Source organism: Diceros bicornis, unplaced genomic scaffold (assembly GCF_020826845.1).
Source record: "Diceros bicornis minor isolate mBicDic1 unplaced genomic scaffold, mDicBic1.mat.cur scaffold_488_ctg1, whole genome shotgun sequence".
Lineage (NCBI taxonomy): Eukaryota > Metazoa > Chordata > Mammalia > Perissodactyla > Rhinocerotidae > Diceros > Diceros bicornis.
The window spans coordinates 46,036-72,965 of NW_026691356.1; the positions used below are offsets into that span (position 1 = coordinate 46,036).

The 26,930-nt window shown below is 38.3% G+C and overlaps 1 protein-coding gene across 1 annotated transcript; it reads left to right on the forward strand.

Moving 5' to 3' along the window:
- On the forward strand, window positions 1-26,549 carry LOC131403007 (FRAS1-related extracellular matrix protein 2-like). Its single transcript, XM_058537431.1, has 10 exons — window positions 1-55; window positions 835-999; window positions 1,765-1,947; window positions 6,744-6,874; window positions 8,947-9,105; window positions 10,405-10,708; window positions 12,919-13,050; window positions 14,188-14,519; window positions 24,687-24,879; window positions 26,323-26,549. Exons 1-10 carry the CDS (start codon window positions 1-3, stop codon window positions 26,532-26,534), a joined length of 1,866 nt encoding a protein of 621 aa, XP_058393414.1. The 3' UTR covers window positions 26,535-26,549.
- Window positions 26,550-26,930: the final 381 nt, after the last annotated feature.

Consider the following 26,930-nt stretch of genomic DNA (forward strand, 5'->3'; position numbering starts at 1 on the left):
ATGGACTTTGAAGAACGCCCAAATAGTGAGATCGCCATCATCACATTCCTCCCTGGTAAGTTTGAGCTTGAAATTTTTATTTGAAATTTGAGGAAGCCAAGTTTTTGGTGAGAAATGTATATCAGGGAAATACAAGTTCTTGATTTCAAACAAGCTTATGACATGGTTTTATGTGTACTAGATGATAATAAGGTGAGGTAGGTTCTAACAGATTGAATGAATGTCCTTTTGGTTTCTGTATCAACTTGTTGATTGGTTTCCAGCAATGTACAATATTGTTTATTCAAAACTTATTCAGGGGAAAAGGGCATATCAAATGTATAGATTTTACAATGCTCAGAGATAATGTTCAAATGACAGAAATGGAAGGAAATAGATGTCACATTTTAGCATGTATCCAGAGTCTTAAAATATTTGATGACTTTTATCCAATAGTTGTATTAGAAATTAGTACAGCAGTCAAATTAAGAATGACCAACCAGTACAAGCTTGCTAAATTTGCTTCCTGATCATGATGCTAGAAATTCGTAAACAAAACTGGCATTTGCTTTTTTTCCCCTTGTTTTCTAAGATGAGTGACAGAACTTAAAGACAGACATTAAAGAAATTCCCTGTATAAATAGAGACCTGTCATTACATATGTTCAAATATTTACTCATTCATTCAGTAAATATTTATTGAAGGCTTATTACATGCCAGACACTATTCTTTGCAATGTCAACACGGCAGGGAAAAAGCAATATCCTTGCCCTTGTGGTGCTCACATCTAATTGCAGTTGTATCCTTTTTGGCCTCTGGGATATGATTGGCCTGCTGTTATTATTATTGTTCCAGGTGAGACGGAAAAGCCTTGTATCCTTGAGCTGCTGGAGGATGTACTGTATGAGGAGGTAGAGGAGCTCCGCCTGGTTCTCGGCACTCCACAAAGCAACTCTCCCTTTGGGGCTACAGTTGGTGAACAAAATGAAACTCTGATAAGGATCCGAGATGATGCTGATAGTAAGAAGTCATTTCTTGTGCTCAGCTGTAAATTGGGAACTGAAATCCATCTATGGTAAAGTTAAGTGGCTCAGAAAATAACCCCCTCTTTCTGACTAGGGTTTTAAAGTAATTGAGAAATAGGAAAAAGATTAAGTCAAATGGGGAATGAAATACACCATCAAAACTGGAAGTTGGGGCCCAGCCCGGTGGCGTAGTGGTTGGGTTCGCATACACTGCCTCAGCAGCCTGGGGTTCGCGGGTTCAGATCCTCGGTGCAGGCCTACACGGCACTCATCAAGCCATGCTGTGGCAGCATCCCATATACAAAAATAGAGGAAGATTAGCACAGATGTTAGCTCAGGGCCAATCTTTTGCACCAAAAAAAACCCCAAAACTGGACGTTGATGTTGGAGAATGTGGTTTATATCTAAAGTCTGCATCCCAAACATTCATACCTCCTCTGCCCTCCTCACACACCCTTGGGTGCAGTGATTCCTGAGCCAGCAGTTTCCTCCCTCCTCTCCCACTCTCAGTGGCTCACTCCCATAAAATTGTTGGCATATAGAGACTGCCCAGAGCACATGCTCTTTGGGGGCTGGTTAATTCCCAAGGAAGGAGCTGGGCTCAGTTTCTCCTAACACACTCACAAATAATATTGGGTGAGGGGACAGAGAGAAGCCAGGAGTATGATATAATTAAGCTCCTCCCACATGGAAAGAAACATAAATGAAGAAAAAGCATTCCCCTTAGAATTTAATTTGTCCACGTTTCTTACAATTGTAGAGACAATTATTAAATTTGGAGAAACCAAATTTAGCGTCAGTGAACCCAGAGAACCAGGACAGTCGGTGGTTAGAAAAATTCCCGTGATTCGCCAAGGAGACACCTCAAAGGTTTCCATCGTGAGAGTCCACACCAAGGATGGCTCAGCCACTTCTGGAGAAGACTATCACCCTGTGTCGGAAGGTATGGGGGCTCCCAGGGCCTGTCTCCAGATGGGTCATGCTCACACTGTGTGTTAGTGCTGGTGCCCTTGACAAAAGAAGAGAAATATCAAACTGAGATAAAAATAGACATAATCCTTCAAATTAATCTCCTTCAGAAAAACAAAGACAATGGAATTTATTTCCAAGATTTTCTTTTTTGACTTACAAGGTATATGTGTTAGGATGTCAGGAAATTTTGAGTAGATGTACTAGATGACCTTCTGTTTTGAGACTACTTTAACTTTCAATGGGTTTTACTTCATTATGGTAATCAGATATTAAATAATAACTTTCCTGGCATATTCTGTTACATTGAAAATGTGCATGATAGCCGAGATGATAGTCTATTATAGTTTATAGAACACTAACAATTTAAAACTTAAAGCTAGAAAACTTTGTGTTAATGGAGGGCACTGAAAGAGTGGTGAAATACCAAACACAGAGACAATGAATTCTCTGGGCCTTAGAAGCCCATTACGGATGGCTTTCATCCATCCGCCGCCTCCTTCAAATTTTTGGACCATTTTACCACTTACTTTTAAGTAAGTTCTTAACAAATCAGTTCTTCTCTCTCTGTTTCTATGAATTATTTGCCAACAGAACAGACGTAAATTGATGTTCAAAATTAAGTTTATGAATTATTTGGAGTTCTACTTTCCACTTTGTTTCTAGCTTCCTACCTCTCACTACCAGCCATCATGAGTTCTTGATGATCTTAGAGCTTCAGGCATTCTTCTTGATCTCCTAACTTGCGAACAAAATTTGGAAAGTGACTGATAGTTATTACTAAGTAATAAATTTAATGAGACAATAGGAAAAAAGAGCATCTTCTACAAAGGAGCTTGTGTATTTTTTGCATATATGGTAAAGAGCTTCAAAGTTATCCTCAGATTATTCTCTATGTAAAGGATGATAATGTTACCAGACTCCTACACAGGTTCTTTACCCGCCACACAAGAGGGGCCAAATAAAAACTGGAACGTTAGGCTTGTGGCGAGGAAAGGGTTTTTATTTCCGGTGACGTCAGCCGGGAGACGAGAGTGAGCCCTCAAATTCGTCCTGTCTCCCTGAAAGATGGGAGGCAAGGGGCTTTAAAGGTTGCGAGGAATGTAGCTGCTTATAGGGAGGGGGAGTCTGTGGCCTTGCTGGTTGGCGCTTTCCCAGCAGCCTGCGTTTGGCCTTGTGAGGCTGTTTGCAGGGAGGAGGATGGTGAGATAAGAGAATCAAAGGCGGGACTGTCTTTGATGGTCTGCCTCCATGATGGGTGGATCCTGGTGCCAGGAAGCCAAGGAGTTGGGGTCTGGGAAGCTTCAGCTTCTTGATATTCTCTGGATATCAGCCTCCCTTTAATAAACCTCAAGAACTGGTAATTAGCCAAAACTTCAGTGTGAGCCCAGTGTGAGGCCACCTGGCCTTTTAACAATTTGTAACTTCTGTTTGCCTCGTGAAGTTCAGGGATACAAAGGTTTAAAAAACCGCTATTTGGGGCCGGTCCCGTGGCTTAGCAGTTAAGTGCGCACGCTCCGCTACTGGCAGCCCGGGTTTGGATCCCGGGCGCCCACCGACCCACCACTTGTCCGGCCATGCTGAGGCCGCGTCCCACATACAGCAACTAGAAGGATGTGCAACTATGACATACAACTATCTACTGGGGCCTTGGGGAGAAAAAGGGAAAAAAAGGAGGAGGACTGGCAATAGATGTTAGCTCAGGACCCGTCTTCCTCAGCAAAAAGAGGAGGATTGGCATGGATGTTAGCTCAGGGCTGATCTTCATCAAAAAAAAAAAAAAAAAGACTTCAAAAAGAACCCTGATATTTACATATGACTGTAACTTGGAGAAACAGGAAAAGAGGATGAGTACTTTTGGTTTTAACCCCATATATGCTGGGTTTAATGTAGGGGAACTGATATCAGGGCTGGCATCAGTGATATATTTTATATAAATCACATACAACCCAAAAGGAAAGAAAAAAAAACCCTGATTAGCTACTAAATTATAAAATCTAAAATAAGTCTTTCTGTAGTGAGTAGGTTTTACATGAAGGAAACACCTTCTAAATATGGACAATATGACCTTTAACAGAAAATGTTTTTTTAAAATATAAAACAATTCTTTTTGCTAAAACAGAAACAAAATTCTACCTATATAGTAAACTGACAAATGAAGTCAGAAAAAAGTTAAATAACATTAAATCAGCCTTTGTCTCTTTTAGCCCATAAATGTCAACATGCTATTTATAATAAAAATTTAGTAATATTTTCTGAAACATATCTTAATTTCTCTTTTTGTGTTCCAAATTGAGGTCAGTCCTTCACAAATAAACAGAAAAAATTAAATATAGAATGTAAGTTGAAATATGTGTTGTGCTAAAAGTGTCTAAAATGACAGATAAAGGCTACAGTGATTGAGAAAAGTGTCTATCATCTAGCAATTGTACTTTAAGAAAACAATAATTTAAATATTTAAAATAAATTCTTAACTTTTTAACTTCTTGGAAATTGGGTTTGTATAATTCAGAGAGTTACAAAACTTGAATGCTTACAGGGCTAAGACAAGCAATGAAAATGAGGAACCAAGGAGGTTTGAGGGGAAAATGGAGTGACAGGGATGGTATTGAACTGGAAAGTCCATTCGCTGCTGGGAAATGCCTGTCCTCTCTTAGCCAGCTGACTGTTGCTAGGCAGAAAAATGCAAAAGAACTGAAAAAAGATCTGCATCTGCCTATGAAATCTCCAGATTTTTAAGTGTTAGAAACTAATTAATACAACATCCCACAGGTGCTACCAAACAAATTGGTGGGCCAGATGATTGGCTACTTTCATCCTCTGGAACAAGAACCATAAGATCTCTTAGGGTATGAGAAATCTCAGACTATAGAACATGCTAAGGCTGATGTGGATAATGGCTGTATCTAGAAACAGAGCTAATTTTAAAGATGAATCTGGCTTACTTTTCCATAATTGACAAAAAAAATAGAAGTAGGAAAAGAAAAATACGTTGGAGACACATTTTGTTCTGCCACATTTTAAAGGATTTATAATTTAGAATTATAATGATGGAACTGCAGTTATGTCAGAAAGCAGCATCTGTTATCTTCTCTAATTGGAATGATTATGCATTATGTTCTTTATTTCTCTTCTGAGCCAGTTTCTCAAAAGGTATGGTAAAACCAGCAAAATAGTCTATCCAAGTTTCACAGTATGGTCAGCTGCTTACTCATGAGTTCAAGAAAATCAATTAATTCTTAATGTTTTAATAATTTTGAAATGGTTAATGTTACCGCACCAGGTCCGTTTTTGCCCAACGCCCAGAAAGCCAATTACGGAGATGACGGACGAGATTGCAGAGAGAGAGGGTTTAATCACAAGGCAGCCAAGTGAGGAAAACGGGAGAACAAGTCTCAAATCCGCCTCCCCGAAGATAGGGACTCGGGTATTTATGGGGAAGGGGGCAAGCTGGTCTGAAATGATTGGAGGTGAGGAGAGATGAGGTAATTGATGATCTGCACAAGCGTAGTCAGGCTTCATGCCTCTTTGTAGGACACATGTTCACAGAATGGCGGCATTAGCATGCCCTGAGGGTGGAGTTCCAACCTCTTACCATCAAAAAGTCCCAGTTGATGGGTTGGTGGTCTCAAACCGGCCTGAAGTGGACAAGGGGTTCAGTTCCTGAAAAAATAGCTCAAACACCCATTACCATGGTGACCCCGACTCCAGGGTGACGTTACCTGTAGGAACCTAGTGGGAGTCAGATAGCATATTACCTAAACAGCACAGTTAACAATGCGTAAGTTTATCATGCAGATTTAAGTCCTCATCTTCCGTTCTGATAAGTTTCTAGGTAAGGCCATCCCCCTCCTTCCTCCTGGTACAGGGAAGAAGATACCTTTACAAATGGAGATTTTCTTTACAAATGTAAATGTCTTTTATAAAGGGCAACCAGAACTAAGAATGGGCTTAGCAGGGACCCACCCAGTCACCAGAGATGTCTGTGGTGATGGTCTGTTCTGGGGGCAGGCCTCCCATCCCATACTCCTTTGGTTAGTTAGTGGGGGTGGGGCCAATTCTGATCCCCCATAGTTACTAGCTGTTTAATTATCAATGGCTAACTCTTTGCCGGTTTCATTAAGAAAAGGATTCTCATAATTGCATTTGATTTTCGTGACAATGAAGCATTCTTTTTGTGAGGACGGATAGGGGTAAGAGAAAAATACCATTAACATTGATCTAAAAAAGAGTTTCCAAGATTTACATCAACAGCAAAAAGAAGTCTTTTTAAAATATAGTTTGATATGATATTAAAAGTCTCAATTTTATATCCAGCTTTTCTAGATACATACATAATGTAAATGCTATTCACACTCAATAATACCTGTGATCATATTTGTTTGACTTGTGTCCTGTTGGTTTAGAAATTCTGGGAAATGAGAGGCGATTTCGACTGGTTATGTCCTAACATTAGACCTGCTGATTTTCCATTGCATACCTCAGCATTTTTTCAAACTGTGGGTCAATAACTCAATTTAGTAGCTTATGATTCGAATTTTCTTCTGGATAAAATGGAATAGAATAGAAAATATCAGAGTGCAATGAATATAGTAAGCATAAGTGATGTTTTTAAACTTTTTATTCCATTTTATTCGCACACACACACACAAATACACTGGGCCACAATGTAAGATGTACTTCTCACTGTGAGCCATTGTCAAGAAAGCTTGACAAAAACTTCTCATGTTCATACATAAAAGATTTAAATCTGTGATTTTGCATTTGTAGAAATTGAATTTAAGGAGGGAGAAACCCAGCACGTTGTTGAAACTGAAGTAATGTTTGATGGGATAAGAGAGATGAGAGAGTCCTTCACTGTTCACCTAAAACCCGATGAAAATATGATAGCAGAGACACAGGTAAGCAATAAAATGTGGATATAAATTCATGGCCAGCATATTATTAGGGAAAATGCATGTAAGCATCATATAGTATACAATAAGGGAATGGGACTTTGTATAAGCCTTTATAAAGGAGATGCGCATAATCTCTTTTCACCTCCTAAATAAATTTTGTTCCTATTAGATCGTAATCAAGAAATTTCTGTTTCTTTCTTTGAAAAATCACGTTTGTAGAAACTCAAAGACTAGAGTCACTGAGCCCCACATCAGCCCACTTACCCTCCCCATTTCAGTCAGTAATACTTGAATTTGGGATTAACCTCCAGAAAGAAAGTCTCATCTCAGCACAAAGATGAGATGATTAATTCAGTGCTACAACTCATTAAAACACACATTTTAACTCACAAAGGTAGTTTGCTAACCCTCAAAATTCCTACTTGTTCATTCTAGCTTTATTAAATTGATGTCCAGAGCCTCAGTGATCAAAATGTTCCTGTCCTAACATTTTTTTTCCGTGTTTATTTATATTGTATCATCAACCAGATTTTCTTTAAGGTAAACATAATTTTCACAGAATTTTGACCTTTAAACCTAAAGTAATTTATAAAACTAAAGTTTTAATCACATAAAAAATGAGTCTTTTATTGTTATTTTTATGTAGCATTGCATTAAACTCTTTTGAGTGAAAGGAACAGAGATTCACTCAGATCACCTCAAGTGATAAAAGCTTCTTTTAAGAATACACATGTACGGCAGCTGGGGCTGGCCCCGTGGCCAAGTGGTTAAATTTCCACATGCTCTGCTTCCGCGGCCCAGGTTCACGGGTTCAGCTCCCAGGTGTGGACCTACTCCACTTATCAGCCATGCTATGGCGGCGACACATATACAAAATAGAGGAGGATTGGCACAGATGTTACCTCAGGGCTAATCTTCCTCAAGCAAAAAAGTGGAAGATTGGGGCCAACCCCCTGGCATAGTGGTTAATTTCGGCACATTCCACTTTGGTAGCCGGGGTTTGCAGGTTCAGATCCCGAGTGCAGATCTACACCACTTGTCAGCCATGCTGTGGCGGTGACCCACGTATGAAGTAGAGGAAGATTGGCACAGATGTGAGCTCAGGGCTAATTTTCCTCAGCTCCCCCACCAAAAAATACACGTGTACAGATTGGTAGTTACCAGAGGGGAAGGGGGTTGGGGGGAGGGCAAAAGAGGTAAAGGGGGACATGTGGACAGTGATGGATGGCAGCTAGACTTTTGGTGGTGAACACGGCGTAGTCTGTACAGAAGTCGAAATATAATGATGTACACCTGAAATTTATATAATGTTAAAAACTAATGTTACCACAATAAAAAAAGAGAGAAAAATATTAAAATTAATATAAAAGGGTTTTTTACATGTAACCAAGAAAGATTGCTTATATCTGAACAAAAAGAGAATACACATGTAAATATAGATTTGGAAATTGTGATTTATAGCCAGATATTGGAAGGTTATTCAGGAGCTAAGGAAAAGTTATCATCGAGGTGTTCCTGTCACCATCCCAGCAGTGGATGTTCATAGATTCCTCCTCTGTCTGTGGCTCAACTTCTCCCTCTGCCTGTGCTTCAGGCTCTGCTTCTGGTCTCTGCTCATTAAAGCTTTGTTTTTCTCTAGCATCCACTTCCACATGGCCCGTGCTATCATGTGACGTCTAGGATCTGCCTTCTCTTGGGGTGTCTTTCACCTTTCCTCCCACTATCAACTAATTGACTTTTTCGTGGATCTTCCACTTCACAATGCCCAGACAGATTTAGCTACTATCATCACTTTGGAGCAAAAAATTAGAGCCCAAATACCTTGTGGACCACTGGCCAACGCAGCAAGCCCTGGGCTCAGGTACCCTCCCCTGTACCATAAGATATGGCCAAGGTGTCAGGGTTACATGGAACAAGCTGCATAGGGCCTGTCACTCTGCAGGGGCTCTGCATGTGACAGTTTTCATCATAATGAAGCCAAGGACTTGCCGCGCATCATGGGTATTATCCTGTACAATAGATGCACCAAGAGTCAATTATTTCAGTAACTACAGATAATTATCTTTTTCTTCTAGATGACCAAAGCCATTGTGTATATAGAAGAAATGAACAGCATGGCAGATGTCACTTCTCCTTCTGTCCCTCAAATTGTGTCCTTACTGATGTATGATGACACTTCCAGAGCTAAAGAGAGTGCTGGACCTGTGTCTGGCTATCCTGTCGTCTGTATCACAGTGAGTAGGAAATTGACAAAATTGAGAAACTTGTAAAATAATTATTTAAAATAATTATAAACATTAACCAATATAGTATTGGCTTTGTCATGCAGAAATAAAAGTGGGAAAATACTACAAGTTTGAAGCTTTGAACTTTAGAAGGGAAAATATAACATTAATCAATTAAAGCTCCCATTTTTCTTCCTTTATCCACTAGAGGTTTATTAACTGATGTGTACATAGTGTGTTATCTTGTGTTACCTCAGGGTCTGTCACTGATGGAAAAATAAATAAGTGTTGAACTCTGAACTCAAGGAATTTAAAAATAAGGAAGAGAAAAATATACAGGAATCAGTTACTGTACTATAGGGCAAGATGTGATCATTATTATTATGAGAATGATACAGACTAGCTAGGGCTGCAGCTCCATGTGTGAAGGAAGGCTTGGGATAGTTGGGGGAATTTCAGTAGTTTCAGATAAGAGTCAGATAAGGGAAGGTCATTCCAGGAAGAAGTGATTGCAACACAAACTACATCTAGAGGAATAGCATAAAAAATGACATGTTATCATCACTTTTTTACTTGCCTTCTCTTGACTCTAAATTATAAGCTCCTTGTGAGAAAACACTGGGTCATATTTATTTTTACATAACAACAGCCCTGGTATAATGACCTACATACAGTAGCTACACATAAACGTTTATTGAATTCACAAGGCAGACATCATAATTTGCTGCCAAGTTGTAGAGGTCTTTAAATGTTATATTAAGGAAAGTGGGCTTCATTTGTTGGGTAGCAGGGAGTTCTTGCACAGAAGAATGGCATGAGAAGAAAGTATATTTTGGAGTGTTACCAGGGCAGGTGTGTCACTGGACTAGAAAGGCTCTGAATTAGATGGGGAGGTGGTCCCTGGGAATGAGAAGGGAGCAACTTAAGAAGTATTGCAAAAGAATCGACCAAGTTCACTGACCCACTGGATGTGGGGGCAAGATGAGAGAGAGGAGGGAGGGAGAGAGAGAGGAAGGAAGGGAGGGGGAAAGAAAAAAGATGATTTGGCAACTCTGAGGATTTGAGAGATGATAAAATGAATAATAATTTTACACGTATCAAGGTAGAGGTGGACATGTCCAATAAGCTGTTTGAAATGGAAGATTAGAGTTCATAAAAGCTATTATGGCTAGAATAGGAATTTGAAAGTTGCAGGACTAGCATCTGGAAATGGAAAACGCAGCAGTGAAAACACTGTGAGACCTTGAGAGGAATCATTTCCACATAGTTCTGTACCGTGGCCCTAACATAGTTGTTTGTTTTCCATAGGCTTGCAACCCTAAATATTCAGACTATGACAAAACAGGCTCTATTTGTGCAAGTGAGAACATCAATGACACATCGACGCGGTACCGATGGCTGATTAGTGCACCCGCTGGCCCTGATGGTGTGACCAGCCCCATGAGAGAAGTGGACTTTGACACCTTTTTTACGTCATCCAAGATGATCACTTTAGACTCCATATACTTTCAGCCTGGCTCCAGGGTGCAGTGTGTGGCTCGTGCCGTGAATGCCAATGGCAATGAGGGCCTGGAGCTGATGAGTCCTATTGTAACCATTGGCAAAGAAGAAGGTAATGCATTGCCATTCCCACATGAAGACCACTGGAATACCGTGGAATATTATAAATCTCTAACTCTGGTTATTAATTCTTCCAAGTGCCCTCACATATTCCTTAATACCCTATAAAATCCATTTTTATGAAAATATTCTTTAGAAAACAAATATTAATTCATTTCATTTTTTGATCACTTATTATTATATGCCATACTTTATGCTGGCAATAAGAAAAATAAGGCGAGATTCCTGTCCTCAAGGAGTTTATACTCAAATTGAGGACACAGACAAATTTTAGGTCTGTACAAGGCTCAAAATGCAAAAGTAGGAGTCATTAGTTCTACCCTGAGTGGGTCAGGAAAGGTTTCATCAAAGAGGAGATGCTTAGCTGCATCTTGAAAACAGCAGAGAAAAAAAGCATGAGCAATGACTCACAGAAGCATGCTAGAACTTGGAATATTCTGGGAACGACAAGCAGAGAAGTGGGGAAGCATGTGAGAGAGAGAGGAGGAAGGATCAGGAGGTGAAGCAGGATGGTATGCAACGACATACGTGATGCCAAGGCACTCCAAGCTGGTTGTTGGATGAGTAGAAGTTTGCTGGGGGCAGGAGGAGAAGGACAGTCCAGGTGCAGAAGTATGTACCAGTGCCCATACCTTGTTATTACGGGGGATGTTCCAGGCTGGAGCCCAGACACGTTGTGGGTGGAGAATAGGATGTAGCTGGAGACAACACTGAAAAGACAGGAAATCCACTTTATAACAAATCCTTCACTCTGAAGAAGAATTTTTAAATTAGATTTTTAATATAACAGTCTATTTATAAGATTCTATTTCTAAAACTTCCATTTTCATACAAAATTTTAGAAGTTTCTTTGTCACAGAAAGAAGAGTTATATGTACCACCTCCCACCATTATATACTCAGGATCAATATTTATTGATATCATGTATAGGAAACATGTTCTTTTATTAGGATTAAAATATATGGTTTTTAAGTTTGCCTTAAAAACAAACTATTGTGTTAGTGCCAAAAAATAAATAAATAAACAATGCCTTAAAATGAGTTCCCCTATTAATAAAACACACAGATCAGATGCTAAGGACTGCCTCTGATTTTATTGCTATGCTAATAAATACCTGTCTATTTCCTCTGTTTCGTACAAATAGAAAATATATGTTCCCTAGTTCTCTTGAAGTTATAATCTAGCATCTTGGTCCCCTAAATGATATTAAAATGGAAACATCAAAATTCTCTTAAAGCAAACATTGGAGGAAGATTTTCATGTCAAAATTCTTAAAGATCACTGAGAGAGAGAGAGAGAGAGAAAATGATATATATCAGTATGTATATCAGTATGCGTATGTGTATATCAGCAACAATATGTTTTATTATCAGTATATTATAAATTATAATACTGTAAGAAATTACATATATAGAGAAAACTACACATTTTGCTCCCTGGTTCTAAGGAGACATTTGTGTGTGTGTGTGTGAGGAAGATTAGCCCTGAGCTAACACCTGTTGCCAATTCTCCTCTTTTTGCTGAGGAAGATTGGCCTGGGCTAACAGTTGTGCCCATCTTCCTCTACTTTATGTGGGACACCTGCTACAGCGTGGCCTGATGAGTGGTGCGTAGGTCCGCCCCCGGGATCCGAACCTGTGAACCCCGGGCTGCCAGAAGCAGAGCGGACGAACTTAACCGCTATGCCACCAGGCCAGCCCCTCTAAAGAGACATTTTTTGTTTTAAAAATGAGGGCACTTTTAGTTTTATTTGTTTATAAATAATGTATATTTTATAACTAGTCGTAAGTATATTATTCTAGGGTAAGCATCCCATTCACTTAATTAAATTATACTTACTTTTTTCCTATTGGCTTTTAATCATTTTTACTGTGTCAGTTCACACTTTATATTAAAATGATTTTGTGAATGTGATCATAACCTAGAATGTCCAGCACATATTAAATCACATTGAACAATAACTATTTTTTCTCATACTTTATAAAATACCCCAACTATTAAGAAGTAAACACTAAACTGTCTGCTGTGATTACTTCTTACTCTATGTTATTCTGCTTCCTTATGATATCTACTCTTAGCAATGCCTTAGTCCACAGAGAATTTTAAAGTACATAAAAAAAATAATAGTGCCTATTTTAAAAATATTCTTTAGGTGTTGTCTTTTCTCTTCTCTTAGCATAAATATGTTCATTTCTCCTTGAGGTCTTTGTCAGCCCCGGGTGCCAGGGATAGTGGGAGCAGAGCCATTCTCAGCTAAATTGCGCTACACGGGCCCCGAGGACCCAGACTACGCAAACCTTATCAAGCTCACTGTCACGATGCCACACATAGACGGTAGGTGACTTGGGTAAGCAAATCTGTGGAGGTGGTTTGGGCTCCACATTACCTGGTTATTTTACTGAATACCCTAAATAACCAAGCAGACAATAACTGCTCAATTTGCTGCTTCTGCTCCTTTCAAGTATTTCTGCTTTCTTTCTGTCCAGTTTTTTGAAGTCTGACAATTTAAGCATTCTCTAAAATTAGATAAATTTAATACATGTCCAAACACAATAAAACAAAACATGGATTAATATGATAGCTTTTAGGAAATAGCACAAGTATGTCTTCAAAACTCTTGAACTTAGACTTACTGTAAAGCATTTTGGTATCTCAACGCTCACTTTCAACATGTATTTGATATTTCATAGCTGGAGTTTTATAGATCCCTCCCAATATTTATTGCAATAACTAAGACATTTCCTAGGCATTAAAATAAAATAAAAAATGCAACTAACAGTATTATGTTTGTGTTCCTTTTCTCTGGACAGGGAAGTGTGGCCACAATTTGAGAGTCAGTAACTTTACCCACACTTTATGAATATTTCCTCATGTTCAGGAGACATTTTCAAGTTGTATTTGACTCAATTCATTTTATACTGAAGTAAATTGTTAATATTAATTTTACTATTTGGTATGTTAGTTATATTTTAAGTAGGTAAGGAAAAGGAAATATTAGGCAGCATTAGCAACTACAAGGTAGAATCTACCTCTCTCAGAAAAAGGACACAATTCTGCATTGTCTGCTTATTACAAACCCAAATTTGTGTTGAGTGGGACGGTAGGTAGACAGGAATATGTGCCTGTTTACTTTACAGCATAATGTTGGTCCCACATTTGACTACACCATCTCTAGGCTCACATTGGACATGTGACTCAGGGGTGCAAAGGGCTGAGGAGGGAAAAACAGACCTATAACAGTGACAGAATCAGAGTGGAAAAGTCAAATAATGTCTTAGTATCATTATGAAAATAGCTTTCATGTCACAGGAAAATTCCTGGGACCCCCAGGGGTCCTAGGACACCACTTTAATAATCACTCCTCTGCAGTATTTTATAAGACTTGTCTTCTCAAGAGATAAGGAAATTATGAAGTGTTCTAAGCCCTTTGCTGTTGGTGAGAATGGTAACAATGATGACAATTCCTTGTAGGCATGCTCCCTGTGATCTCCACCAAAGAGCTTTCCAACTTTGAGCTCACCCTCAGGCCCGATGGCACGAGGGTTGGAAACCACAAGTGCTCCAACCTCCTGGATTATACTGAAGTGAAGACCCACCACGGTTTCTTGACTGATGCTACAAAAAATCCAGAAATAGTTGGAGAGATGTATCCTTACCAGTACAGCTCATCTATCAGAGGTTCCAATACCTTACGCTTCTACCGAAACCTGAACTTAGAGGCCTGCTTATGGGAGTTTGTTAGCTGCTATGACATGTCGGAACTTCTTACTGACTGTGGAGGCACCATTGGAACAGATGGGCAGGTATGGATTTTTAACATCTGAACTTTGGTCACTGGATAAACTAGTTGGTTTTGTTCAGTTACATAGATGTGGACTAAATCTCAACTCCAGTCTTCCATCTTGGTGATATAGGTCATTAGGTACAAGAGGGACTAGAAAATTGGCATGACTGGTGTGAAAAATCCATGTCTATTTCTGGAACAATGTGTCAAAAGCATATGTATTTTTTAGCAATGCTCCAAATCTATTCTGATATTATAAAAATCGAAACACCAATTACTCTTGAAAGTATACATTATCATTTCTTATGTATATAGATGCCTGTGATATCTCATAAACCATCTAAAATGAGGATTTACAATCCTCAGGGTCAGTCTAGTTTTTCTCCCTCCTTACTATCTTTCTTCTTCCTCTACCTTCTATTTTTCTCCTTCTATCCTCATTTCTCCTCTCTTTTCTTTCTAGTTTTCTCCCCTTTTCCTCCCTCTCTTTCATTTCTTCATCACTAACATGGTCTAAAGTGTTTTCCTTAAAAGCTTATTGTTATTTCTACTCTACAATTATTGACTCCTCTTCATACTACACGCATGTGAGCGCGCGCGCGCGCGCACACACACACACACACACACAATCCTCCCCACCACCATCATCAACAAAGTTGTTGTTAAAATGATAAAGAAGCAAGGTCTCCACTAGCAGTTATTATAGAGAACCTAAAATATGTAGGGTGTAGTTGAGAATTTAGTGAGTATTTGAACTAAAAGCTATGCTCTGTCCTACAGGACTGAACAAAAGAGTTTATGTAAATAGGCTTATACATTAAAGTGTTGAATGGTACCCAGAATAGATCATGTCTTTCAAGATTTGGCAAAGGTGAGGCTGGTTTTTTTCTGTGCTATATTCCTGTGGTGTTAAAATATAAAACAAGTGGTAGCAAGAGAAAAGTAGATGATAACTCACTATCAGTTTAATCCTACAGCCAAGTGTGAAACTTGACAAGTTGAGGTGGTGTTATGTTAAATGGGCAGTTATATTATATCTGGGAACTGTTGGACTCCAAGGTAGTGAGACATTATCTTAACCACCTCCTCTGAAAGCAGCAAAATATTCAGAAACTTGCGTGGATTAGTAAAAATCCCAAATAAAAACACCAATGGGAAGACAGTGTGGAACAGTGGAAAGAGCCTGGATATTGGAATCAAGCAAATGCAGACCTAAATGTCACTCTGATGTTTTCTAGCTATGTGTCCTTAGGCAAGTCACTTAAGCCCTCAGAAGTGTTACCTCTTCAGATCCCTCTTCCCCAACCTATCTTTGCCACCTGAAAGAAACACAAAAGAAAAAAAAAACCCTATCCCCAGAATAAAAATAAGGACTCATGTTAACAAATCTACTTCAGCCTTTTTCCTTTATAGGTCAAATATCTCTGGTTCCCTTAGCTCTTCCTCAAAGAGCTTATTTTCAATCCATTATTAAATCATTCCTGTTTTCTTTCCATTTGCTTTTCTCTCAGGATCTTGCTTAAGTCACAGGATCTATTGGCATAAACAAAATTGGATATAGTGGGGCCTGCCCAGTGGCGTAGCAGTTAAGTGCATGCACTCTGCTTCAGCAGCTGGAGGGTTTGCAGGTTCGGATCCCGGGCGCGCACCAACGCACCGCTTGTCAAGCCATGCTGTGGTGGCGTCCCATATAAAGTAGAGGAAGATGGGCACTGATGTTAGCCCAGGGCCAATCTTCCTCAGCAAAAAGAGGAGGATTGGCGACGGATGTTAGCTCAGGGCTAATCTTCCTCACACACACACACGCACAAATTGGATATAGTAATAGGATTATATTGTAGTTCTAGTTCTTCCTTGTTAAAAATCACTTCTTACCTGGAGCTTCTCTGTGGATCTCGCTTAGTCTATAGCCTCTTTTCATGCTCAAGAACGTTTTCTATCTTCTCCACAAAATGGCAGCACTTTTCTGTCTTTTAGATATGCAACCCAGAGAGCTTTCTCTAGTGAAAACTCTGCGCTTATCCTGCTTAAGCCTTGTTCTATTATATCTGCCCACTTCTCCAATGTACCAAGTGCATTTTGAATGCAAATCTTGCCTCTAATGTGTTCATCTCTCCGGCCAAACCTTACCATAAAACACTCAGCTAAACTGATTATACTTTGCTGTGTTTTTTAAAATCACTCTTCCTCTATTTAATTATTTACGTTCATTATTCTTCTCTTCCCATTACCACTCCTAGCTAGAAAAGTTATTGCTCTGCTTCTGTAGTTGAGCTGCCAATGGTTCTGTTGCCGAACCAAGTGGGCTCGCCTCCTGGTGCGTTAAATAAGACTCTACACCAGTGGAAGTTGTCTCACAAAGTAAAGTGTATTTGCAGCAAATAGGAGGCCATGAGGAATCATTTCCAAAGTCATAGCATCCCCGAACAAAGGGAAGCAGGAACTTTTATTTCGGTTGGGGAATGAATATTCAAAAGGGAGAGGCAGGTATTAGCTTGCACAGGCTCAGCTGGAGAACATACTTCCACATAATGAGGCCTAAGCCCCTCCTGGAGAGATCTTTGCATTAAAAATAAGGCAAAGGTCATGGGCCTAGGTCTTGTGGTGAGGCTTGGTCAGTTTCAGGATGGTTGGTGGTTACATCTCCCTTGAGTTTCTTGTTTGGTCAGTTTCAGGATGGTTGGTGGTTTCATCTCCTTAACATAAAAAAGGAAAAGAAATAACTTGGAAAAACAGTTAATTGCTTCCAGACCCACCTTTGAGTTTCTCCAGGTGCCTAGTTGGTGACAGTTCTGCTTCATTAGTGAAAACTGGGAACTGCAGGTTTCAGTTAAGTTTCACCTGCCTGAAGAGGCTTACATTACATAATACTCGGAATAAGAGAGAGCACCCTATAAGAATTATTGAGCCATCCAGTTCTTAACTGGTCCATGTTATCTTCTTAAGTAAGGTGGCCAGCTTGTTGTATGAGTTTCTTCTGAAAGAATTTTTCTGCTTTTGCACTGTTGAAAATAAATTTAATAGAGTAACCTGGATCAACATAAAGGAGATGACCAGGTTCAGTGTAAATCACTGGAATTTCAGAATCTTGTTATAAAATTCTAAAAGCCTCAGTGTAAACTAAATGGCAATACAATCTAATAAAGCATGTTGCTTCCTCTCTTAGAGTGAAGCTCAGAGATGACCATTTCGTTTTCCCTGACTTTCTTCCTTGGATTTAAACTTCTACTTCCCCCCTAGCTAAGGATCTTCTCCTATATCCCTGCCTCCCCCTCAACATACACACATTATTTAAATGTAGGTGATGGAGAAGAAAATACAAATTAAAGTAGAAGAAATTTAACTCTTTGAGATATTTCCCTAATTTTCCCCCATTAGTTTTGGGTTCTAGAGAAGAAGAGAAAATATCCGATAATAGTACTAACAATAACAATAACGACGATAATAATAGTACTAGCTAACATTTTATTTAATGTTTACTATGTGCCTGCCATTCTTCTAAGTACTTTACATATTTCCACTAATCCTGTCCTCACAACACCACTATAAGGAAAATACTAATTTTGTCCTCTTTTTAGAGATGAGAAAGCTGAAGCAAAGAGAAGTCAAATAACTTGCCCAAAAGCGATTCGCTTGTAAGCCTCTGCTCTTAACCACGTCATAATTCTTATCTGGACATGTAATTGAATGAATTAAATGTCATGTAATTGAGTGAATGTGAGGAGTGGATATGGTCACAGATGCGATTACGGGAAAGGCAAATGAACTTTTCCCTCTGTTCTTGGTACAAGAATGCTGCCCAACAGTGGTCGTACAGATGTGTGCCAGATTATACCCACACCCACTGTTGGTGAAATTATGCAAATCCATACCTTAATGACACTGGTCTACAGCTTCATTTGAGTACTGGCAGATCAGATTGAAATGAAAACAAGTTTCACAAAACAGCACCTGAAGGCAAGCAAACTAAATGCTTGGTGAACACATTCTGCTTTAGAAGTGCTTAAGAGTCTAACAAACTTTTACATTTCTGCATTTAGGATGGGAAAATGGGCAAAAACAAAGGTAAACCATCAATATGGGCTAAATGTGCTTCAGAGCAGCTTCCTAGTTTTATTGCCCACTCCACTGGACAGCAGCACCCGAAGGAAGCCAGTGCTGCCCGGGTCTGTTTGTCCTCTGCCAGTTCCACACAGCCGTGGCCAAGCGTCTAATAGATGTTACTTTCCCGCTTCTAGTCCTTTTCTAGACTTGGCGCCTTAGATCAAGGTAATCACTGTGCAAACAAGTTTTACTAACTGGTAATTGCTTCTGCCAGGAACAACATGATTAAGAATTGATTTTTTTTCTTTATATGTTCTTAGTAGCTAAAGCTCCTGCCGTGAAATATTGCCAAGTCCCTGCGTTTTTCTTTGTGATTGAAAAGCTCTAACACACCCTAAAAGGATTTTCTTCCTTCCCTAACCTCCCACATGCAGATTATTTAACTTATAAGAAAGAGTTGCCATGGGGCCAGCCCAGTGGCGCAAGTGGTTAAGTGCGTGCGCTCCGCTGCGCAGCCCGGGGTTCTCCGGTTCACAACTGGGGGCGCGCACCGATGCGCCGCTTGTCAAGCCATGCTGTGGCGGCATCCCATATAAAGTGGAGGAAGATGGGCACGGATGTTAGCCCAGGGCCAGTCTTCCTCAGCAAAAAGAGGAGGATTGGCAGATGTTAGCTCAGGGCTGATCTTCCTCCCAAAAAAAAAAAAAAAAAGGAGTTGCCAAACTGAAGGAATCACCTGAAACATCCAGGAAAGTCATCTGTTAACAGCAAATGAAGTTTTATGCAGTTTTACTGCTTCAATGTAGCTTTAGCTGATATTAAGACTACTTCTGCTTTTGCCATCTTATTTACTGCACATTCATTCATTAAAGAAATATTCGATGAACACCTACTCTGTGCCAGAGACCATACCAGGTACCTGCTGAGGACACCAGATACAGAGCTTACACCCCAACAAAGTAGAGTTATAAGAATCAAATCCTCCCTCTTATAAAAGTTAAGAATTTTACTTGCCAAGAAAAAGAAACTTGCACTTTCTCTAATGATAGTCAATGCTAAAATCACTTTTAATAGTTAGTTTCTAAATTATAAAAGCAGATAAATAGTAGTAAAAGAAAAATAGAGATAAATAAAATAATGATTCTGCTCCACCTTTTTGTGTGACATCTGTTTCCTAAATAAAATTTTAAATTGTTTGGGTATACAATGAAAAACACTTGTGATGCAAAATAGTTATTAAAGTTAAACTTAAGTTTTTTAAACTCTTGGGTATTTTTGGTGATTTTTCTCTTGAAAACACCTCAGTTCATTCCACCTTTTATCGGCCTGGCTGGCTGTACTGCAAGGTCAGAATGTTAACTCGCACCTTGTTAAGTAAACAGCGACATAACATCATTCAAGGAATATGAATATGCTGCAGAAATGCAACCCCAATTACACTTTGCACGTGAAACATGAAATTGTAATGTACTTATGAAAAGACAGTTTGATTTTGGAAAAGTAAACATGTTTATTCCTAGTTGTTTGGTTCAAGGAATAATTTTCCTTTCTTTTTACTATTTGTTTGATTTAGGAACATGGAACTTTGGGGCTTTTAGAAGTCATCTCTTTTCATCCCATTATTTTATACTCAGTACACTGATTTATTCTTTTTTACATATAAGCCACGCTAAATCATTTTGCAAGAAATAGCAGGGAGAATCCCAAATGTACAACTTTCATGAAGCATATTACTTCCTATTTTGTCAAATTTGTCAGTTAATTTTTTTAATAATGTGGATTTTTTAAATGAAAGTAACGATATCACCTGGAAAGCTGGAGAACTAAAAAAGTGTAAAATAAGAAAAAACATCTCACTCGTCCCACTATCACTGTACACAGACGTATTTTCTAGTCTCTTTTCAATATACATACATATTTTTAATAATAGCAGTGTAATATTATTTATACCATTTTGTATACTGCTTTTTAGCTTAACATATTGTGAGCATTTTCCCATGACGAGAAAAATTCTTCAGATACATGACTTTTGATGGCTCCAGGATATTTTTGCCTTGTGGGTGTGCCAGCATAACTTATTTAACCCTTCTTCTAGATTATTTCTAATTCTGTTATTGTAAATATCTCATAGAATTGTCCTTAATACTAACAAATTTGTGGAGCAATATTGACCCTCCCTCGTTCCAGAGTCTCCCTCATGCATCTCTGATACCACAGACCTTCAGAAAGGCTTGTAGCTGAACAGAAGCCAAGGTCTCTTTCCTCCAGGTGTTCCTGGATGTGTAGACTGCTATTACTGAGAGACCTTGGCTGAGAATTGTAACTTGTTAAAACAATGTCCTCAGCTGATTAGCTAAGTACACACTGTATTGAGATTTCAAGCTATTGAGATCTATGAGCCTTCGTTACACATTCACAAACACCGCCATCTTGATGATGTAGACATACTTCTGGCAACAAAAGCAGCAACAGAAAGAAATTTCTACCAGTGGGAAATCCCCACCAGTGGTAGCCCTCAGATAAAATTCTAACAGCTCTGGCTCTGTTTTCAATCTTTGAAGTAAGTGCAAACCATATATCCTGCGTAAAGATGGGGTAGCTTAGCGGTTAAGTGTGCGCGCTCCGCTGCTGGTGGCCTGGGTTCGGATCCCAGGCGCGCACTAACGCACCGCTTCTCTGGCCATGCTGAGGCCGCGTCCCACATACAGCAACTAGAAGGATGTGCAGCTATGACATACAACTATCTACTGAGGCTTTGGGGGAAAAGAATAAATAAATAAAAATTATAAAAAAAAAAAAAAGATGGGGTAGCTGCATGATTGTCAAATATTTTTAAATGATTATTGTTTTCAATATGTGTGGTCTAGTTAAAACGCCTTGGGTATAAGTGTCTAATCTGTGCTGTCCAATACGGTAGCCATTAGCCATGTGTGGCTATTGAGCATTCAAAATGGGGCTAGTCAGAATTGAAATATGTTGTGCAGGTAAAAAACATATCAGATTTCAAAGACTTAGTACAAAAAAAGAATATAAAATATGTCATTAAAAATATTTTATGTTAATTACATATTAAAATGTAATAGGTTTGATATATTGAGTTAAGTATATTTTTAAAATTGGTTTCACATGTTTCTACTAGAAAATTTAAATTAAATTACCTGTGTGGCTCACATTATATTTCCATTGAACAGTGCTGGTCTAGATACTTGAGTGTCAGTCCTGATTGTACTGAATAATCTTGGGCCTGCCAACTATCTTTTTCGTGGCTTGATTTCAATACATGTGAAATATAGCCTTGCTCAAGTGAAAGTTGCAAAAGAACAAAATAAATCTAGATTAGTTTTTATTAGTACATATACATACTGCCTACTTCTATAAGAATTTTAAAACATCAATAAGATAATATGTAAGTTGGATCACTTCAGCTACATGTCCAAAATAAGCGAACAATTAAATATAATGCAATTTTCCTCAACACTAGTTCTCACCTTAGGCAACATTATGAGTATCATTTTTCTTCCTCTTCTTCCCCTATGTGACACAGATCAGCAGACTTTCTTTTGTCCCTTCAGCAGGTAATACCTCCCCAAATACATACTTGCTGCCCATTATTAGCCACTTAGTAGTAGTGGTAGAAATGTACATCAGTGTGTTACCTTTTTCAGGGCATTTGAATTTTACGCTATCCCTTTAAATATGGAATTTAAAGTATTGTTTGCCTTTGTTGGAGAATTTAAACATCAGTAAGGACATCAAAACTCACTCATCGTGTCACAGTTTCTTTAAGAGCGGTATACCAGATTTAACATATATTTCTTTACTATAAACAAAAACCTTAAAAAGTCCTGTGGTACAGACTGAAAGAAAATTAAGTGCTCATTAAGATGACATCTAGAAGTTACATTGCATTCTTCAATTTTACAGGAATGAATGGGTAGGTGACCTGGGTGATCAACGTAGTTCCATTCAGGCTCCAATTCCTCTAGACAGAAATTCTAAGCAGACAAAGAAGACCTGGTGAACAAGAAAATGCAATAAGATGCTGATTCCATGTGCAGAAATGATCAAACTCTAGGTTACCAGGTCCAGAAATGATCAAACTCTAGGTTATCGTGGGAATCAAATAAAATCAAATAAGAATTAGTCAGGGAGGTGTATGCTAAGTAACTTGTTCCTTGGAAGTGAATGTTAATAGTCTTCTCCAAAATAGCACATTTGTTACACTTCTCAGTAACATTTGATGGATAGAGTATAATGTTGGCAAAAATTATTTTGAGCACCTAGAGAGTTTAATTGGAAATTCATGCCTAAAGCCTAAGTTTTAAAAAAATTTTGATTTATTAAAATCACAGGATAAAATATTAATTTCAATTACCAGTGACATATGGATTGACTTAATCACTCTCCATTACACTGTCAGAGTGCTAAAATTGCACTTCAAGATCAATTTCTCAATCACTGCAATAATATCCACCCTTAGAAAATACTATCTCCAAGGACTTTGATTGCAAGGCCCCTCTCCTGCTGGCCAGGTTAGCAGATAATGGGGGGTGCTAGCTACTACACAGCCGAGGATCAAATAATTTGCTTGGTTGATAGTTTTTTTTTCATATATATATTTGTTGATGATTCAAGTCATCATTTTTGTGATTTGAGGAGTTTGCTTCTATCTCAAATTATAGTTATCATGATTTAAATTATTCATTAACTCATGACTGTTATTCCTGTTGCCAGCTCAGTGTGGAAGGAGAACTAGACTTGTATCAGAAAGCCTGACTAGAACTTCTAAGGAGTGTGATCTGACCCAAATTTGCTCTTGTGTAGAAGATGATAGTGGTATTTGCCCTACTATTCTGCAGAGCTATTTTTGAGAATTAAATATGATAAGCTTTGTTAGGTGATCTTAAGACTACCCTCAGCTTTGTTTGGAATATGATAAAGTGTGATAGAGTAGAAAAAGCATGGGTCCACAGCTGGGTTCCGATATTGGCAGCGCCACTCCAGAAGCTTAAAGAATTCTGTGGGAAATTTGCTTTGTTTCTTTGAATCTTAGTTTTCCTCTTTCTCTCTTTCTATCCATCATCTATCCATCCATTCATCCAATCATCCATCCATACATATAAATATAATTCTGGGGGAGAGTGAAAATATTGAATAGCTTTTATTGTGAACCTAACACAATATCTGAAATGTGGTAGGCACTCAGTAAATAAATATTAGTTTATCCTCCATGACCCCCAATCCACCTGCAAAATACTTGAAAGAGGAAAGCATAAATTTTAAGCAAGATGCTTCATTTCAACTAATTATTTCTGAGACACCTTAAATATTACATGTCATTACTAAACATATTTGCTTCCCTGGATCTTTCCTGCTTTATTTCATCTTCCTCTATATAATAATTAAAAAATACCTTATAGCAGTATTATTCATAATAGCCAGAAACTAGAAATAACCCAAATGTCCATCAGCTGATGAATGGATAAATGAAATGTGGTATAGGCATAAAATTGGGTGCTTTTCACTAATAAAAGTATTGAAACATGCTGCAACATGGATGCACCTTGAAAACATTATGCTAAGTGAAAGAAGCCTGTCCCCAAAGACCACATATTATATGATTCCATTTATATGAAATGTCCAGAATAGGCAAATAGACAGAAACAGAAAGTAGACTAGTGGTTGCCAGGACTGGAGGTGAGGAGGGAATAAGGGGATGACTGAGAATGGGTACGGGAGTCCTGTTGGTTGTGATGAAAGTTGCACAGCTCCCTGAATATATTAAATACCAATGATTTGTCCACTTTAAATAGGTGAATTATATGTTATGTGAACCATATCTTATAAAGCTGCTCTAAAACAAAAAGGGCTATGTAAATTATAGCATACTCAAAATAATGCAGTTTATCTTAAAGATCTCTGCTACATATCCTTTGTTGCAAAGGAAGTTAGTATAGTAACAACTATTTAATTGCTCCAAAATCAGTGAGGGGACAGTAGTGTTGTAAGTGTTGTCATTTCCTTTCCTCAACTGAAGATGAAATCTTCAGTTACGTGAAAGGAGAAAATGGCTTGTACAAAATTAGGCTCATTTAGTTAACAACACTGAATCGTACTGACAGATGTCATTTTATTGTTTTAGGTCCTAAATTTAGTGCAGTCCTATGTGACTCTTCGAGTCCCTCTGTACGTTTCCTACGTGTTCCATTCCCCCGTTGGGGTAGGAGGCTGGCAGCATTTTGACTTGAAGTCAGAGCTGCGTCTCACGTTTGTGTATGACACTGCCATCTTGTGGAATGATGGAATTGGCAGCCCACCGGAAGCCGAACTCCAAGGTGGGCAAACTAGTTTTCTTACCTCTTTGAATTACTTAAGAGGATTTTTACGGTAGCTAAAAGTAATAGAAGCAACTTCCAATATATTTTATTTTTATAGTCAATATTTTAAGATAATTTCATTTTTGTCATGGAAAAACTGTTTTAACTAAATCATATCGGTGCCTCAAATTTTGCATAATATGTGACTGTCACATATAACATTTACATTTCATGGAGATTTATGCATTACATGACACGGTCTATATATTTCCCTAGATTCTAGAAAGTGGATAGAGGAAGTTCTAATTGAAAAAAAGGAACGAACCCGAGAGGAAAAGTTACACATTTTTGTTTCTGAAAATGGGAGGTGTGTTTTAAAGTCCAGAGTGAATTGTGTCCTAGATTCTAGCTCTGGCTCTACAGCTAACTAGCTGTGTGATCTCGAACATATTGCTTAACCTTTACGGCACTCAATTTCTTCTGAAAGATAGGCTAGACTTCTATTATTATTTCTGTTTTAAAATTCTATTATTCTCTGATAGTTTAGCTGAATATCTTAGAACAATAGTGTTAAGTGCCACTAACTATTGGGCCCATAAGCATCTATAAAACTTTGTTTCAATCTCCATGTCAGAATCGTAATTCAAAGTCCACAATCATAAAGCTAATTACCCCACTAGTAGAATTAGTGCTGTTTCTTTTCAGGCATCTAGTAGTGCTATGCTTCCATGCACGTCTGAGTACCATACCTGCATTACTTTTTGCGAGTCAGAGGGAAAATACTGTTGATAGTGCATCTCAAAATCTGCTGTCTTAAACAGATCAAATTACCTTAAAGCTAAGTGAAAGGTAATACGATCACTCTGAACAATCACTCCAGGTTATTTCAAATGTTTTAATTTCATATCTTGCCTTAGAAAATGTACATTTAAGTGAATCTTAATATGGATCCATACAGTGGTTCTCAACTTCTACATAAAGATCTCATGTTTCCTTCTTGAATCTGGAGTCAACTTTGGTCAAACTGCTAAATTTCTTGGGAAAGCTTGAGTTTTATTAAGCCTATAAAATTTGGAATCATCCTGAAGAACAAACCAATTTCCACCTACATGTCCAAATCTTCAAAATTTGACAAGTTCATCAAGTCTCTCAATTTACAGTTTCATTTATGTAGACTAAAGCTTTAAAAAAAAATCTTGGCCTACTGTAACCCATCTGTATATGTATTTCATATTGGCCTCACTCATGTTACCTAATTCTCTTTTGCATACCTTCTAGACACCTTTTCTCATTAGAAACAAAACTACTTCTGCCTCTCATCACTCAGAATTCTTCTGATAATACCTTTTGGCTAGAATGCTTAAAGATGAGATGAATCTGAATTCATTTTTGGAAGAAATCCTGTACATTAGGAGTCCCTGGTAACCAATATTTCCACTCTTGTGCGCTATCCCGTTGTAGGTTCTCTCTATCCAACCGGCATGCGCATCGGGGAAGAGGGGCGCTCAGTCGTGAACTTCAAGACGGAGGCTCAATTCCATGGCTTGTTTGTGCTCTCACATCCCGGTAAGCCCCGTTATCCATTGATAGCCACTCCCCATACAACAACAATATACTTTTTCCATATTCACACATGCTTCAGCATGCTTCCCTATGAGCGTAGAAGCCCTTAATTTTAAATGAATTGTGTATGTGCAGTTATCTACATGAAGACTTGATAATTGTTCAACTACATCTCATAAGCCACAAAATCATCATTGTCTGTGTAAACTTTTAGAGAAAATACAAAATGATTAAAGTAAATTTAAAAGAAAACTCTGAGTTAATTTTAAGTGAAATTTTCCTTAGATAAAGAGCATAGCAACAACAATCCCCTTCTCTGCTTCTATTCCGTTTTACAAAAAATTGAATTTTAGGTCATTTGTTCAGCAAGCACTTTTCTATTCACAGCTCTTTTCTAAGTACTGTAAGAAACTTTATAATAGAGCCAGAAGGGTCACTTCACTATCATACTTAAGTTTCAGACATGTTAACGAATTATCTTTAATAAATATTTGCTATGCAATTTT